This window comes from Schizosaccharomyces octosporus (assembly GCF_000150505.1).
Source record: "Schizosaccharomyces octosporus yFS286 unplaced genomic scaffold supercont6.2, whole genome shotgun sequence".
In the NCBI taxonomy this organism is placed as follows: domain Eukaryota; kingdom Fungi; phylum Ascomycota; class Schizosaccharomycetes; order Schizosaccharomycetales; family Schizosaccharomycetaceae; genus Schizosaccharomyces; species Schizosaccharomyces octosporus.
In genome coordinates this window covers 497,181-512,505 of record NW_013185620.1, presented here as the reverse complement: position 1 = coordinate 512,505, position 15,325 = coordinate 497,181, and the positions used below count along the sequence as shown (strand labels likewise).

At 35.8% G+C, this 15,325-nt stretch overlaps 8 protein-coding genes across 8 annotated transcripts; 5 read left to right on the top strand and 3 right to left on the bottom strand.

Moving 5' to 3' along the window:
* The first annotated feature begins 5 nt into the window (after positions 1–5).
* Positions 6–839, top strand: SOCG_05444 (sporulation specific protein Spo13). The gene is made up of 2 exons (XM_013164074.1): positions 6–266; positions 339–839. The coding sequence occupies exons 1-2, from the start codon at positions 251–253 to the stop codon at positions 737–739; spliced, it is 417 nt and encodes a 138-aa protein (XP_013019528.1). The 5' UTR covers positions 6–250; the 3' UTR covers positions 740–839.
* Positions 840–881: 42 nt separating this feature from the next.
* Positions 882–2,043, bottom strand: SOCG_03863 (uracil DNA N-glycosylase Ung1; the record flags this gene model as incomplete). Its single annotated transcript, XM_013163773.1, has 3 exons — positions 882–1,347; positions 1,419–1,751; positions 1,817–2,043. The coding sequence occupies 3 exons, from the start codon at positions 2,041–2,043 to the stop codon at positions 882–884; spliced, it is 1,026 nt and encodes a 341-aa protein (XP_013019227.1).
* A 218-nt stretch (positions 2,044–2,261) lies between these two features.
* Positions 2,262–5,829, top strand: SOCG_03862 (uncharacterized protein; the record flags this gene model as incomplete). Its single annotated transcript, XM_013163772.1, has 19 exons — positions 2,262–2,496; positions 2,543–2,553; positions 2,640–2,702; positions 2,746–2,845; positions 2,893–2,989; positions 3,028–3,113; positions 3,158–3,691; positions 3,739–3,944; positions 3,983–4,066; positions 4,113–4,134; positions 4,179–4,275; positions 4,311–4,370; positions 4,421–4,578; positions 4,624–4,762; positions 4,812–4,936; positions 4,975–5,106; positions 5,147–5,255; positions 5,299–5,709; positions 5,751–5,829. The coding sequence occupies 19 exons, from the start codon at positions 2,262–2,264 to the stop codon at positions 5,827–5,829; spliced, it is 2,748 nt and encodes a 915-aa protein (XP_013019226.1).
* Positions 5,830–5,929: 100 nt separating this feature from the next.
* Positions 5,930–8,069, top strand: SOCG_03861 (RNA metabolism pathway protein Pet127). The gene is made up of 2 exons (XM_013163771.1): positions 5,930–6,258; positions 6,301–8,069. Exons 1-2 carry the CDS (start codon positions 6,114–6,116, stop codon positions 7,746–7,748), a joined length of 1,593 nt encoding a protein of 530 aa, XP_013019225.1. The 5' UTR covers positions 5,930–6,113; the 3' UTR covers positions 7,749–8,069.
* A 362-nt stretch (positions 8,070–8,431) lies between these two features.
* Positions 8,432–9,191, top strand: SOCG_03860 (frataxin; the record flags this gene model as incomplete). The annotated part of the gene is made up of 3 exons (XM_013163770.1): positions 8,432–8,671; positions 8,733–8,827; positions 9,047–9,191. 3 exons carry the CDS (start codon positions 8,432–8,434, stop codon positions 9,189–9,191), a joined length of 480 nt encoding a protein of 159 aa, XP_013019224.1.
* A 170-nt stretch (positions 9,192–9,361) lies between these two features.
* On the bottom strand, positions 9,362–10,278 carry SOCG_03859 (glutathione S-transferase; the record flags this gene model as incomplete). The annotated part of the gene is made up of 2 exons (XM_013163769.1): positions 9,362–9,871; positions 10,126–10,278. 2 exons carry the CDS (start codon positions 10,276–10,278, stop codon positions 9,362–9,364), a joined length of 663 nt encoding a protein of 220 aa, XP_013019223.1.
* Positions 10,279–10,410: 132 nt separating this feature from the next.
* On the bottom strand, positions 10,411–13,426 carry SOCG_03858 (exocyst complex subunit Sec15). Its single transcript, XM_013163768.1, has 8 exons — positions 13,268–13,426; positions 13,065–13,226; positions 12,900–13,019; positions 12,375–12,813; positions 11,604–12,334; positions 11,251–11,561; positions 10,776–11,189; positions 10,411–10,734 (listed from the first exon to the last, which is right to left on the bottom strand). The coding sequence occupies exons 1-8, from the start codon at positions 13,298–13,300 to the stop codon at positions 10,635–10,637; spliced, it is 2,310 nt and encodes a 769-aa protein (XP_013019222.1). The 5' UTR covers positions 13,301–13,426; the 3' UTR covers positions 10,411–10,634.
* On the top strand, positions 13,351–15,096 carry SOCG_03857 (ER membrane insertion protein). Its single transcript, XM_013163767.1, has 7 exons — positions 13,351–13,512; positions 13,561–13,614; positions 13,665–13,825; positions 13,883–13,958; positions 14,034–14,104; positions 14,160–14,545; positions 14,602–15,096. Exons 1-7 carry the CDS (start codon positions 13,472–13,474, stop codon positions 14,731–14,733), a joined length of 921 nt encoding a protein of 306 aa, XP_013019221.1. The 5' UTR covers positions 13,351–13,471; the 3' UTR covers positions 14,734–15,096.
* Positions 15,097–15,325: the final 229 nt, after the last annotated feature.

Genomic DNA, 15,325 nt, shown 5'->3' with positions numbered 1-15,325 from the left:
CGTTTATTTCATTCAGACTTTTGAATTTCTAGTAGTGGACTTGAAACAGTCAGGGAATATATGGAGAAATAAATGTTTACAAACTAGAGACAATTATAGCGCTTCTGATTAAACGAGATATGGCTAAAGAGAGAAATTGGTGGTGCTGTATATATCAACCATAGTTGGTTGCTTGTGTTTACAAACAAACAAAACAACATCGTCAGGAAGAGATCCCCAAAGTAATTTGTAATGAACCAAGTACTAAATCATGATGAGCGGATCTCGTAAGTAAAAGAAAAAGACAAGAAGATGACTGTTAAGCAAGAGGAAAAAAGGTAGATGGTCTAACAAAGCAGAAATAACAAGGCTATTTAATTCAATGTCTAATAAAGAAAATGTGAACGATAAACTAGTACCAGAAAAACAAAAAAGCCCCGTAAACAAGGCGAATTCCATGGCACTGAACCAAATGAAGGAGCAATTATCACATGAAGTTCAACGGCGAGAAGAACTCGAAAGCCAATTAGAAAAAAGTCAAAAGGAAATGGAAGACCTTTCAGTTTCTTTGTTTACTGAAGCAAACGAAATGGTCTCCAATGCAAGACAAGAAACGGAAGTGTTACGGCGTGAACTAGACTATCACGAGAAGATGCAGGAAAGAAGAATGCAAAAGCTAAAAAATATCCAGTCCGCTATTCGAACTTCAATGGTAAACCGAAAAATCTTTTCTTATTCCTATGAAACTCCTTACCAATAAGGATCATCAACATTCAAACCGCATATATATTTTAGAATTTGAATGAAAAGAGTGAAACATTGAGTAAAAGAAAGATAAATTGCAAAAAAGAAGAAAGTAAAAAATTTTAAGTAATGCTTATAAAACAAGACATGTTAACGTTTCATGCTTCTTGTTTCTCTGTTTTTAAATTTTCAGTCACCAACAATGAATTCTCAACGGATTCATCCAAAGGCTTGTTCGAAGCTGCTGATTTTAAAGGCGGCATGGGCATGGATACGGCATGCCAATTGATAGAATTTTCATCTCCATAACGTTCAGCTAACCAATCGTTTGTTTTTTTAAAATGATGACATTCAAAAAACCCGCGATGAGCAGACAAAGGACTCGGGTGAACACTTTTTAGTACACAGTGTGACTGTAAAGGGAGACCTTGAAGACGCTTGTTAGCGGGTGTTCCCCAAGCAAGCACAACTATTCCACGCTTATGTTTATTTAGAGCAATTTGAAGAGCAGCAGTTGTAAATCGTTCCCATCCCTTTCCTGAGTGGGATGCAGCTTGATGAGCACGAACAGTCAAGCTAGCATTGAGCATTAAAACACCTTGATCGGCCCATGGTATTAAATATCTAGTATCAGAACGTTAATACTATCACCTAAGTAAAAAGGAACCGGATGAATGGACAATTATTATACATACCCCGTTTTTGGTATAACAAAATCTTCATAATCTATTTTAATAGCTTTGTATATGTTTAGTAAGCTAGGTGGACAAGGAACTCCTGGTCGAACAGAAAAGCAGAGTCCATGCGCTTGTCCAACGTTATGGTAAGGATCCTGCCCCAATATAATAACACGAACTTTGGACAGAGGAGTATGATGCGACCAAGAATAAATGTCTTCCTTTGGAGGAAATACCCTTTCTTTCTGCCATTCACTTTGAAGAAATTTTTTTAAGTTCAAAAAATATGGTTGTAAGAATTCATCCTTAAGAGCTTCAAACCAAGAATCTTCCATAGTATCAATTTCTAGTCTGTAAATAGAAGTTAGCAACGTATTCCTTGCTCGTCATTGTTTTTTTTTATCCGATTTACATACTGTAGTAATTTCCTTTGGTCTCCTGTCAAACCGTCGATCCATTTTTTTTTATCAAACATTGAATTTTTTTGATTGGAAACAGTGTTAGATTGTACAATGGGTTCATTCTTTGGTGTTTTTGGTTTCGCGGTAAAGAACTTTTCTAAGCATTGCTGTTTTGTTTTTTGTGGAACATTTTCGTTAGATTCATCAGCTTTACGTTTTTCAGAATGCTCTAATATACTCATATCCGACTTGTGAACAGGATAATTTGGTTTCACCTTCACAATAAGAAAGTGTCGCCAAGTTGGGATCTGAATTATGGAACCTTTAACCCTGCTGCTACATCTCATGTAGAACTTACCGATAATAGTTGAACAATTCCCAATAAATGTATTCATTTTACTGAATTTTTGTTTCTATGACATAAAATTAATTGAAGTTGCAATATTCATGTTGGAAGAGTATGGACTCATTTGAATCAACTACGGGTATAGTTAAACCACACAATCATTCTGAGCCATTGAGGTATTACGATTTTGTGATAAATTTATTGGAACCATTGCAAAAGATAGGAAAAACCAGAAAGTCGAGAAACTCAGGAATTGACCCATATGAATTGAAACGAAAGATCATTTCCAACTATTTCACCAAATGGAGACAACAAGTTGGAGATGATTTGTATCCTTTATTACGCCTAAGTAAGGTTTATGAAACGATAAGAGTCCTGGACTAATAAAATTCTAGTGCTACCTGATGTAAGTACGCTCAGCTATATTTATTGTAAAATTTACTGGTCTTAATGATCCAAGGAAGAAAAACTTTCTAAACAGACTATAGCTAGACAGAGAAAGAGGATCATTTGGATTCAAAGAATTTGGGTTGGGAAAACTTTTTATCAGGGTTCGTAAGAATTTTCACAAGAAGTGTTCTAATAAACTGTACAACAGGCTATGCACTTAAGTTCAAATTCAGAAGATGCGAAAGCGCTTCGTAACTGGAGAAGCTCTGATTCCAAGCATGTTGGGAATTTTACGGCAATGCTCCAAGGTTAGCTCTAATTCTTAAAAGAATCTTTAAATTAATTATAATCTTAGATGTTTTAGAAAGAAGGGCTTATCGAACATTTCCCAGTTCATTTACAATTGGTGATATTAATAATCTATTGGACCATCTAGCAGAAGCTACTTCTGAGTATGATGATTGTGCGAAACAACTCTAACAGATGACAGGGAAGTAAGAGGCTCCGTGCTGGAAAAGTTTTACAATTCTTTAAGCCCGCTCGAGATGCGATGGCTAATCGCTATCCTCCTTAAAGGTATGCAATCTGATCGTTTGGTTCCTAACTTATTTCTTTTCTAGTCAGAAAATATGGAACTTCAGAGAAGTTTATACTAAGTGTTTTTCATCCAGACGCTGCCCGCTTATATCGGCTCTGCAGTTCTTTAAAGCGCATTGCATGGGAACTCTATGATCCCGCTAGAAGTCTAAGTGAACTAGACACCGATGTTGAAGTGTTTAGCTGTTTTCAGCCGCAATTGGCCAATTTCAAAAAATCTACTCTTGACTTTGTAGTGGACTCCATGCACAATGAACCTTTTTGGATCGAAGAAAAGATGGATGGAGAACGCATTCAACTGCATATGAGTTCTGGACAATTTCAGTTTTTTAGTCGAAATGCCAGGACATATACTGATGTTTATGGCAAATCTTACCATGATGAAAACTCAAAGCTTACGCAGTACATTATAGGAGCTTTTGATGAACGCGTTTCCCAGGTTGTTTTGGATGGCGAAATGGTCACCTGGGACCCCATTTTGGAAACTATAATTCCATATGGTAGCTTGAGAAGTACATTTGATTCTTCGTCTACTCATCCTACATACTACCCCTATTGTAAGTATTATGTGAACGTGGTTTCGTTGTTTAGCTGATGGTTGTAGATATTGTGTTTGATATACTTTATCTTAATGGGAAGTCATTAATTAGACATTCTCTTGAAGCAAGGTATAGGATTCTCAAGAAAGTGATTGTTCGCGAGTCCCGAAGAATGTGTGTTCTTTCTCATAAAATTGGAAAAACTGTTGGCGATATAGATAAAGAATTACGGCAAACGATACTGGAGGGATCAGAAGGTTTGGTAATAAAAGTAAGGTTTTTCTTATGTAGCAAGTGTTTACCATTTAGAAACCTTCCGGGATTTATCGTTTAGGAGAACGAATGGATGACTGGATAAAAGTTAAGCCATATTATTTGGAAGGATTTGGAGAGGTGAGTTTGATTTATAGAAGCCTTTATGTTAACGAAGGAACATTAGGATTTGGATTGCCTTATTTTAGGTAGGTTACTTTAAAAAAAAAAAAGATTTTTTATTAATTTATAGGTGGCTATTACGGACGTGGTAAACAGTCTAAACAGGCTTCTTCTTTCTTATGTGGTCTTCGAATTGATCATGCACCTGGGGAAAGGCCATATCAAAGGTAAGATAATCCTAAAAATAAGCCTAACTTTTAAGATTTCAATCATTCGTTCGTGTTGGAGGCGGCTTTACTTACTTCGATCGCGATATTATTCGGTAAGAACGCCAAAGTACTCTCTATTGTTGATCCTAATTAACATGTTTAGAAAGGAGACTGATGGAAAATGGAAACCATGGTCTTCAGAAGCATTGGAATTCTTTGAATTAGCTGGCAGTAGGCAAGAATTTGAGAAACCCGACCTTTGGATTCATCCCGAAGACGCACCGGTTCTTCAAATTAAAGCTGCTGAGGTTGTTGCTTCCAGTAAGTGCTGTTTTTTTGATTTACTCTCAGATTCTAATTTTAAAGATCGGTTTAAAACAACATATACGTTGCGATTTCCCAGGCTGGAAAAAATTCGGTTGGATCGAAATTGGGAAGATGCTCTATCTATAAACGAGTTCTTTCAGCTAAAAAACCTTGCTGAAAACCAAGAAAAGGATGTCTAGTATGGATCTCACAATCATCGATTCAGTAAAAATAACTAACTGCTTTAGCCATGTCGAAAAGAAAAGAAAAGTTAGTAAAAAGAAACAACCAGAGAAGAAGCTTTTGCATCAAACAAATAGTCCGTTAAAGCAATCCACTCCACTGTCCAACATATTTCAAGATCTACATTTCGGTAAGATATTGTTCATACTGTTATTGATTAACAAGCAGTCGTTCTTCCTCCGTCAAAGATTGGAAAATCAAAGCAGGAATTGGAAAACATGATTATTTCTAACGGGGGAACAATTCATCAAGCAATTACCTCTGTTCCGAAAGGCCAAATGATATTGCTAGCAGATAAGAGTAAGTGATTACCTTTAAACTAGTTACTAATATTTGTTAGTCTCAGCACGAGTACTTGTGGAAGAGAAAAAAGGAATGTGTTCCATATATCAACCTGAATGGATTATAGACAGTACAAACAAAGGAAAGAAGGTTACTGAACGACCATAGTACGTACACACTGATTCCACTCTTATTTCTAACCAAGCGAAGCCTGCTTTTTAAGAAAAAGAAAAAGTACTCTTGGGAGCAAGCTTTAGAAAACTTAAGCAATTCCAGTCTTTCGGGGTTACTTGCTGAAGTGCGCCGATGGGAAGTACCAAATAGCTTTTTACCAGAGTATAACAAAAGAAATATATTAATCTCGAATCAACTTTCAGCGAGTGAGACTTCATTTCCTGGAGTTTTTCCTCTCTCACATGTTTCAGCTTACCTGGACGATAGTGAATTTGAAACTTCAAAGGACTCTGCTCTTAGAAATTCTCAATATCATTTGGCAAAGACCATTTTGAGTTGGAACGGGGCTTCTATCCAAAGTACCTTCTCTTCCAAGGAGTTGACTCATATAATTATGTTTAGCAATGATCAAGATCGTGTGAGATATCTACAACAAGCTTGTGAATTGTACGTGCATTTCATTTTTTTTAACCCACTCTAACATCTAGTCATCAAATTAATCCTGAAATTGTGAATTATCAATGGCTTTTAAGATTATGGAAGGACGTAAAGTCCAATAACGCTTAAGAAAGCCAACAATCAGTGTTTACTTATAATGTTTTCATAAACGTTTAGTTATTATTTATATAGTTGAATGTTAGAATGATATCTACGATTTGCAATAATATTTGCTTTAGCTGTTCCAGTTGCCATATACTTGCGTCCTAACTTATACCAAGCAATAGACCATTATTCAACAAAAGGGTATGGACACCGAGTAAGATCCTTAAAACTGAAAAATATATATGTATATATATACATATTTTTTTTAATGGAAGAAACAAGGGCTACAAGAATTTGAAACTGATGGAATGTTGCTAATAATTGAACGAACAAATTTACGACCATTATCATTGTGCGGTGCCAAGTCTACAAGTTCATATTTACCCAAAAGAAATGTCCATTCAAAAAGCCTTCGTTTTGGAATAATTGATTCTCAAGCAGAAAATTTTCAAAGTAAGATATAGAGTTAACATGATGGTTTACTAACAAAAATAGAAGTGAACAGTGTCAACCAAGAGGAAGTTAATAAACTACAACATGAGCTGAATACAGTGTTAACTGATAATCGATTTAAGTTTTTGAAGAACCCTGCAACTCAAAAATTCAACTGGGATGAGTATTTGTCTAGGGTGACGCCGGTTGATGAGTTTAACTTTAGCCTCCTTGGCAAGTTCTATACAGCTTCGGAAGATAAAGTGTTAAAAAAGACTGGCTATAAAACCAACTCAAAGTTTGCTGGCTCAACAAGCTCTCTGACGGGCTTACTCTCACAAATTCATTTCTTCCTGAGCAAGTGGAAACCACCTAGTTTCCTAGGGTTATCGAAAAAATTTCGTGTAGCTAAGAACGAAAATCATTATACACGTCTGTGTCGCTCGCCTACTTCCGTGCATGTATCGTATCAAAATGGTCTGCATTGTATCGACAAAGATCAAAGCTTAACGTCACGAGAAAAAGGAAATACAATTCTTATGGATATAGGCAAATCATTGGAGGCTTTTTTTACCCTAAGAAGAGAAGAATACGAACGTTACTTAAAAAGTGAGAATGTGTCACAAAAGCCCAAACCTCAAATTGATGTCTTTCAATATAGTAAATGTCGTAGCCTCCTCATTCGATCTCAGTTGGATTGTTTTGATAGAACTCTACCAAATTCGGGTGTTTTCGATCTAAAAACTAGAGCTGTGCTTGGAGTGCGGCTAAATCAAGCTGAACCTGAAAACTACGATTCTTATACTCTTGATAGATATTACGGAAATTTTGTTTCTTACGAGCGAGAATATTATGATATGATTAGATCGGCTTTTCTGAAATACAGCTTACAGGCTCGATTAGGCCGCATGGAAGGTGTGTTTGTTGCATACCATAACACATGTCAAATTTTTGGATTCCAATATGTAAGTTTGAAAGAAATGGACAAGGCAATTCACTGGGGAAAGAATATTGGCGATGCCGAATTCAAGCTTAGTATCCAACTTCTCGAATCTATTTTACGATATGTTTCTTCTAAATTTCCAAAAAAATCTGTACGGTTAATGTTCTCTACACAAGGAAGGACAAAAGATCCGGCTCTTCAAGTCTTTGTAGAGGTTGTATCAGACAAGGAAAATCAAAAGTTCGATCCAGCCAAGCTTCAAAGACTGAATTTATCTGAAGATGTAAATTGTTCCGGCCGGTTTTACGCCTTTCAGGTTCGATCGACCAGTTATGTCAACGGAAAGAGAATGTTCTTTGTTCGAAAACTGCGTGATACCGACAGATGGACTATACAATACAAAATATATCCCTGTATTAATCAAAAGGCTATGTACGAGAAATATTTGATGTTAAGGTACAAGCTAATGAAGGATGAAACAAAGCCCAGATTTGTTCCATATCGGCTGCTGAACTGGTATTACAGAAAGCCAGCGACAAAGACAACTGGTTCCAAGGTTTCTGGATAAAAACTAAAATTCTTTTTTTTTGATAAGTTAATTTAGCATTCTTTGTAATTCCCCTCTCCCTAAAAATCATGATTTAATGCTTTTGAAGTCATTCTCAAGTGTGATACGAAATTCGATCGGTTGGTGTTTTGTTTCACTTAATTACTTTCTTATTAAAAGAAAAAGAAGAAAAGAATTGTCTGATATCTTTTGAACAATTTCTTAACTTAAGTTGTAGATTAGATGTATAATTGTTGAATATATCAATGCGTTACTAGACAATACTAGAATATGCATGAGAGAATAATTGGATTTTTCCTCGTCAAGCTTTGCTAAAAGAGTACAGCTAGCTTTTTAGCTTAGTTTAAGTCACATGAATAGCTGAAAGTTTCCTTGGACTACACATCAATTCTTTCTTTCCTTCAGAAGAATAAAGAAAAAAAAACCCCGTTTTAAGCTTGTTCCAAAAGGTTTCTATCTCGTTTGAAGATATATCCTCTTCCGTAAATTAGAACATTTACTGCCAACTATTACATAAACGTAGAATTTATCACTTTTTCAAAAGTCTGAACACTATCATTCTATTACTCACTTATTTGTAATTATAAAAAGAGATTTCCATTTACCCTGTACTATCTTTTAAATTACTACTTTTCTAGCGAGATATTGAGCGTTTTCGCAACTTGTTCAATAACTTTGTTTCTATGCAATACTTACGAGGAATTCTGTTTCGAAACATCTCTTTAGCATCTCCGAGACGTTTCTATAGTCCATCTACTGGAAGGAACTCTTGTCTAAGATTCCTGTCTACTGTTAATCCGACTAAACCTTTGTCCGATCTAGAATACCATCGGCTTGCTGATGACACATTAGAAGTATTCAATAATACCTTTGAAGATTTATTAGAGGAATCTGGAAGAAGAGATTATGACATTGAATATTCGGTAAGCACTGCTGATTTCTCATTTTATCCAGATGAGACTATAACGCTAACTGTAACCATAGAGTGGTGTATTAACTTTGAACCTTGGAGATCACGGTACTTATGTTATTAATAAACAGCCACCAGCACATCAGGTCTGGCTGTCATCGCCAGTCAGGTAAGTCAAGCTTTTCTTCAGAGTTCCCAATAAGAAAGATATGCCCAATGTTTATATGCTCTCAGCACTACTAGATTGCCGCTTTTGCTGAAGACTTAATTGCATACCTCCATTTTATGTCTTTTTCTTTTGGGGGATCAGATGACTACAAACCTTTGGTTAGGAAATCTACTCATAAACAATCATTATCTTTTTGATTTTTTGGACTAACGCCTTTAGTGGTCCTAAGCATTACGAATGGTCTTCCAACAATAAAACGTGGAAGTCCACGAGAGACGATAGTACCATATCTGAGATTTTGGCAAAAGAAATTGGAGATGCGTTTTCCAAGAAGATTGAATTTAAGGACATCAATGATTGTTAAACCGAACGAAAATGAAATGGTCTCCTTATAAATCATTCTCTACGATTAACGATTCATCTAAACCTCGGACTAAAGGCAGATGTATGATGTCTTCACGGGTTATACTGTAAATAGAGAAGTGAGTGAACAATTTAGGATATTTTATTCATTGCTTTCGTATAATTGCATACTTAGTTTTTTGCAACAACTACTGAAGGAATCAATTCCAAGGGAATGATTTCACTTAAATTACCCTGATGAAACATGGTAACGTAGTATCTGGTTAAATGAGGGAGCTTAGAACGTTGCTCGGGATCAACGATGAAGCGGTAGAAAAGGCGTAACATACTGCCAGCAACCAAGTCGGCAAGGGTAAAGCGATTACCAACCAAAAAGGTACGGTCAACCAACATATCATTAAACTTTTTCAAAACACCCAAAGCCTTCGCAGTAGATTCCTTAAAAGGCTTTTCTTCATAAGGAGATGCACCTCGACACATGCCCAACCAAGGACGAATGACGGAAGGAGTGACAACATCAGTATTCACGTATGAAATCCACTTCCAGATTTCGGCCTCTTCCTTTGCATTCTTTCCACCAAGTGACTCGGTATCATTTTGCTTGCCCTTTTCATAGAAATACCTTAAAATTGCGAACAGTTCACTCAATTCTAGGCCATTGGAACTAATAAATACTGGAAGCTGTGAGCGTTAGTTAATATGTAATTAGACGAATTACATTGGAAAAGAAAATCAGTCTCGTGCAAAAACGGGAATCCAAGAGAAAATCAATGAACGTAGTTATGTTGCCAAATGAAAATCTTTCAAAAAGTTGGCAACGACGCGTATTTGTTCAAGAACAGTACCTTAAAAGATGAACCTGTTTTATAAGAACCAGATTGAGTTCAGTTTAATTGCCCCAAACCTCATTTCTTTTCCTTGTAAACTCTTCTTACCTTTTGAAGAGGAAATTTGGCAGCCAAGTCAGAAGGAAACTTGTGAGGATAAGTCTCAACAAGATCAACTTGCAAATTCAAACGTTTAGCTAGTTCAAGCAAGCAAACGGTTCTTGTATTATCCTTAAAGCTGTACAAAGTTCCTAAAGACATCTTACTATCTTTTACTAATTAATAGGTTTCTATGAAGTGGTTAGGTTAGTAAACGCCAGTGGGATTAGTACCCTAAATTTATAGATCAATTAAGCCGCTAACAATATTTTTCACGGTACATGCGTTACAATGAAACTGTTTTAAAACAATAAATATATATGTAAATTAGGTTGTTTAATTCCCACTTTGTACAATTTTTTATATAATTCACGCATAACAGAAGAATATAATTAAGCAAACTAATTTATTGCAAATATCTACGGTATCATAAGCTCGTGAATATGTCCTAAGGGTAATAAAAGACATAAATAGTATCCATTAAAGAAAAAAATATAAATGAAAGCATTTCCTCTTAATCAATTTGTTTTTCGTCGAAACACAGTAAGTAGGTTTTCTATTGCCCGACGCTTTGGACGGTCATTACTTAGCGGATTTGAAGAATAACCGCTAATGAGTCTATAAGTAGGTTAGCATGAACAACAGAACATTATAATTACCTCTCTAACAATTTTATAGAAGTGGATGGGTGCAAACGATTGAAGTCGCGAGTGAACTTGTCAGTATCCATATAATCTTCAATATTATCTCCCAACAGGAGGTTGGCGCACTGTCTTAACTCAATGAAGCTATCTGCGTTTACGATACTTTGATCGGGTACCTGGGAAGCGAACTTTTCCAGATATTCAACATCGACTTTAAATCCTTCTGCTGCAGCAGTCGAGACTCTACGAATCGCAGGGTTCGAGAGCAAATCAATCATCGCAGTGCATAAATGGTCTAGCGTTTCCAAATATACGTAAGATTTGTCATGATTAAAAAGACCTGCTAGGGAGTCGAGGTAAATAGTCTGCAGATACGGGACCATTTCTTGTAAGAATCCGCTTGGAGCGGTACGACTAACGGTAGTCGACCTAGTAAATATTAGCATTTTCTCAAATTATTATTATATTTTTTTTTAAGATATAGACGTACCAGTCATATTCTGCCAAACCGATAAAGTCATCAATTTTGAGATTAATTTTGACGAAAATTTCATGCAAAGCTGATTTCCGTGCATTTGCTAAACCTTCTAAAATGTCGGAAGATTTGCTGTTTACGTTGGAATTTTCACTGCCACCCTGTGAAGTAGATTTACTGATTAATAAAGTCTTCTCCATTTGTATTAAAGGCTCCTCGAAAGCATAAAAATTTTTTACCAACTGAGCCATCTGTGATAAATTTAATTTGGGATATAAGTTCTTTAGTCTTTCAAGCAAACTGTGCATAATAAATCTTCTATAAAACTTTCCATATTCGTTAGCATGAAATATTGGCGTTCATCTTACCCTGGGGATCTTTTCCTGGACATCTAATGCTAACGTTATAGAGTCATTGGAAAACATATAAAAGTGTCGAGTAAATTTTGAAAGCGTTATACAACATAAGGAGCACATTTTGGAAAATTCAACCATACGAGGTAAAGGAGAAGGTGGTAATTTCCAATAGGGAGCAATTAATTCCTCATACTCTTTTTCGTTATTAATTACCATTGGAGCATATAGATCTGTCTCAAAAGCATCCTCAAAAGAAGCAAGGTGTTTTAGCATCAATGCTCCTCCGAAAGCGTCAATCAAATCCACGGAAAGGTTGTGCAACCTTTGGGTAGCAAATCCAAAACGTTCCATTGTATGCATCAATAAGACTATATAGTTTTTCATCTTTATAATTGCCGTAGTACTTTGCTCCGAAAATGCCACTCGTAAAATGCTTTCGATCAGTTTATCACAGATAATGGACCATATATTTTGTACTTCTTCGTAAGATCGGAAGTTGGGAATTTCTTGCAGAATATAGTATTCAACAATCATGTATCCAGCAACTGATTTCAACCACTCACTAATTACCTCTAAATTGATAGACTCCAAATTCTTCGGAGCTAAAAATTCCTGCTGGCGTTTACGATCCTTTTCGAATGACGCCTGAAATGAACTTAGAATGCCTAGATAAGAGTGAACCTGTACGCAAACATAAAGAGGATTGAAATCAACCTTTACTAGATCATTGTCCAGAGGATCAACTGATTACGTTAGACAAAACACCATTCAAATAGTACTTACAATCCACATATTCTAGAATTGCTAAATCCAGAGACAAAGGGGTTTTCGAAGTAAGATTGGTCAAGTCTTCACGATAATTTTTGGCCCATCTCCTTCGAGCCTCGTCGATTTCTCTAAAGCAGATTTCTCCTACAAACGGTAACTTTTTCCTCAAAGAAAAAAGCCATTCATGAAGATCCTCTAATGCTGAAGAACAAACGGAATTTTGCATTTTAGATATCATCTGTTGAACATGAGAATGTATAGTAAGTCCTTTTATACGTTCCAAATATATCTTTTCAACCTCGGAGCATATCCTCAGAGATGGTAAATATTGCTTTTTCGACAACAATTCTTGAGCATCTCTTAATTTGTAGAGTACTCGAAGGCAGCTTTGAGTCAAGTCTTGACATAAGAAGAGTTGTCGTTCAGAATCCTTCAACGAATTCAATTGTTGTTTCTGATATTTGTTAACAAACTGTATAATAACCGAATAAATTTGAATGGTTGATTCTTCTCTTTTTGCTCACTAAATGTCATACATACCATATTTTTCAAATCCTTACCACTAGCCTGAATATCAGTATTAAGGTCCGCAATATGAGAACGCAAAGTATGAAGTTCATTTCTCACAACCGAAAGCTGATGGACAGATTTACTGAAATCCTACACATGTTGTTAGAATCTTACCCTGCAAGTATATAGTTTTACCTGATTGTTTTCGGCGCATAACTGTTCAACACGAATAGCATTCTTGTTGCCTAATTCGTTGAGTCTCTGATACACTTGCAGTTCCTGGTTTTTTTGACATGCCAAGGTGATTAGACGTGGTAAATGATCCAAAGTATCTCCATTTGACTCAATTGTAGCAATCTTCGCCTATTAGCAAAAACAACATGCATTGAAAGATATACCTTATTTACAAATTCCAAACAATCAAAGTCCATTTTTATACATTGATATTAAAAACCTATCAGCGCTTTCAAGACTTTTGGATTTATTGTGAAATGATCTCAAGTACTGCGAAGTCGTTGAGGACAAACCTTCTACAACAAACGAATTTTCAGGGAATCTATCGCTTTAACAGCTACCTAGGATATTTTTGTATTTGAATAATTATGAGTGTTATGGAATCAAAAATTAAAAGAGCAGAAGCAAGGTTTGTTTTCTAGTAAGGAACCAAAACATGAAAGTTGACACAATATAGATTACGAGAAGACCCTTATGAGGGTCATCAAATGATTCGTACTTTAGTAAATCGGTATGTTGTTTCTGAAATATTTTATAGGACAGAAAGTTAACCTAAAGTAGACTGGTCATGTCGAAAAAATACGATGATTCAATAGGTTTACTATACTCGGGTGCAAAGACTCTTTTTGAGCTCCAACAGAGTGGTAGTGCTGGAGATTTATCCATTTATTTGATAGATGTTTACATTAAGGCATCAACTTCTGTATCAGCAGACTACAAAGGTTCGAACTTCTGAACGGTCGGTTGCTACGAATAAGACATCTAACTAAGTGCTTTAGCAAAGGCTCTAGCTCTTCTTGGGAGCTTCCCCTCCGAAGAGGGAAGTAGAAAGCAATACGTGAAGAAACTACTTGAGTACGTTAATTGAAACTTTGGAAAGAAATTCCTTTCGTTCAAAGTTACCTTTATCGATTACTAACAAACACTAAGATGGGCCAATTGTACTGGACCTCAGGGAGATTGTGATATCCATGCATCGGTCGGGATTATGCTTATGAAATGTAACTTCACTTGTTATTAACTTTTCTCTTTGTGGCGATACTAACATGATGACAGGGGGAGATCCAGTTTCTGCTGAGCGACACTTAGTCGTTGGAAATGAGAAGTGTCCCGCTTTTTATGCTCAAATGTTGTTCAATTGGGCTAATACATCCAAAAATGAAGATCCTGCTTTATTTATTGGACGCGCTGTTCTCAAGTATCTTTTGGTTGGAAGTCCAGCCAACGCTCTACAGTGTTTAACGATATTTATGCAGTTGTTCGAACGATCTGGACATTCACCAGATGAGACCTTCTCCATTGACGGGATTCGTATTCCAGTTTTTAACTCTTATCCTTACCTCAATTACTTACATTTGCTTATCCTTGCTGCTTATCGAAAGGATAAGGAAACATATCTGTCGCTTTCACAAAAATACCCTAAAAAGCCGGAATGGGAGTCGGTAAGTCTTATTTAAAGTCACCTACATTCGATACATCAGCATTAACAAATCTGTAGGCTCTCACTAAAGTTGAAGAGGCTTATTTTGGTATTCGTCCTGTTAATACTCAACCCAACATGTTGGCTAATCTCATGAGTTCCTTGTTTAACAATTCTTCAGGAGGGGGGAATGCCATTGACTTGGAATAGACCTAATATGTAGGAGACTTCATTACGGAAGCTTAGGGTTATTAAAAGAGCTTCTTGCATGCAAAACATAGAAACGTTTAATCTGCTCTACATGATCGCTATACAAATTAGCATTATTCAAATCACCAAACAATTGGAATCTCCATTAAATATCTTAGTATTTATATATAATTCTTTTTACTTTGTAGCATGGAGTACCCAACTGTTACGTTTACTGAATGGAATTTCTATCTTCTATTGGACCATAAGCTACTAATACTTTTATTATTTCGTTGTTGTTGTATTTTCCTGTTTGTAGCCAATGTGTCTTAAATTTATCTTCTTTAAATACTCTTGACTCAAAGCGTATATAATGCTTACAGGATATGCAGTGAATAAAATCCTATATACTCCTTTAAGCACTTTTAGATGTCTGTGAGATTTTATAGAAATTGTAAGGATCGTTATTTCAATTACTACTATGTGTTATTCACCAGATATAATCAAGTTAATTGACGCTAGGAAACATATTTTTTGTAATATTTGTGATAGCAAGACTAGAAAGTTTCATGCAACAGCATACGAATTTAGCCAAATTAATCTATTTCATTTA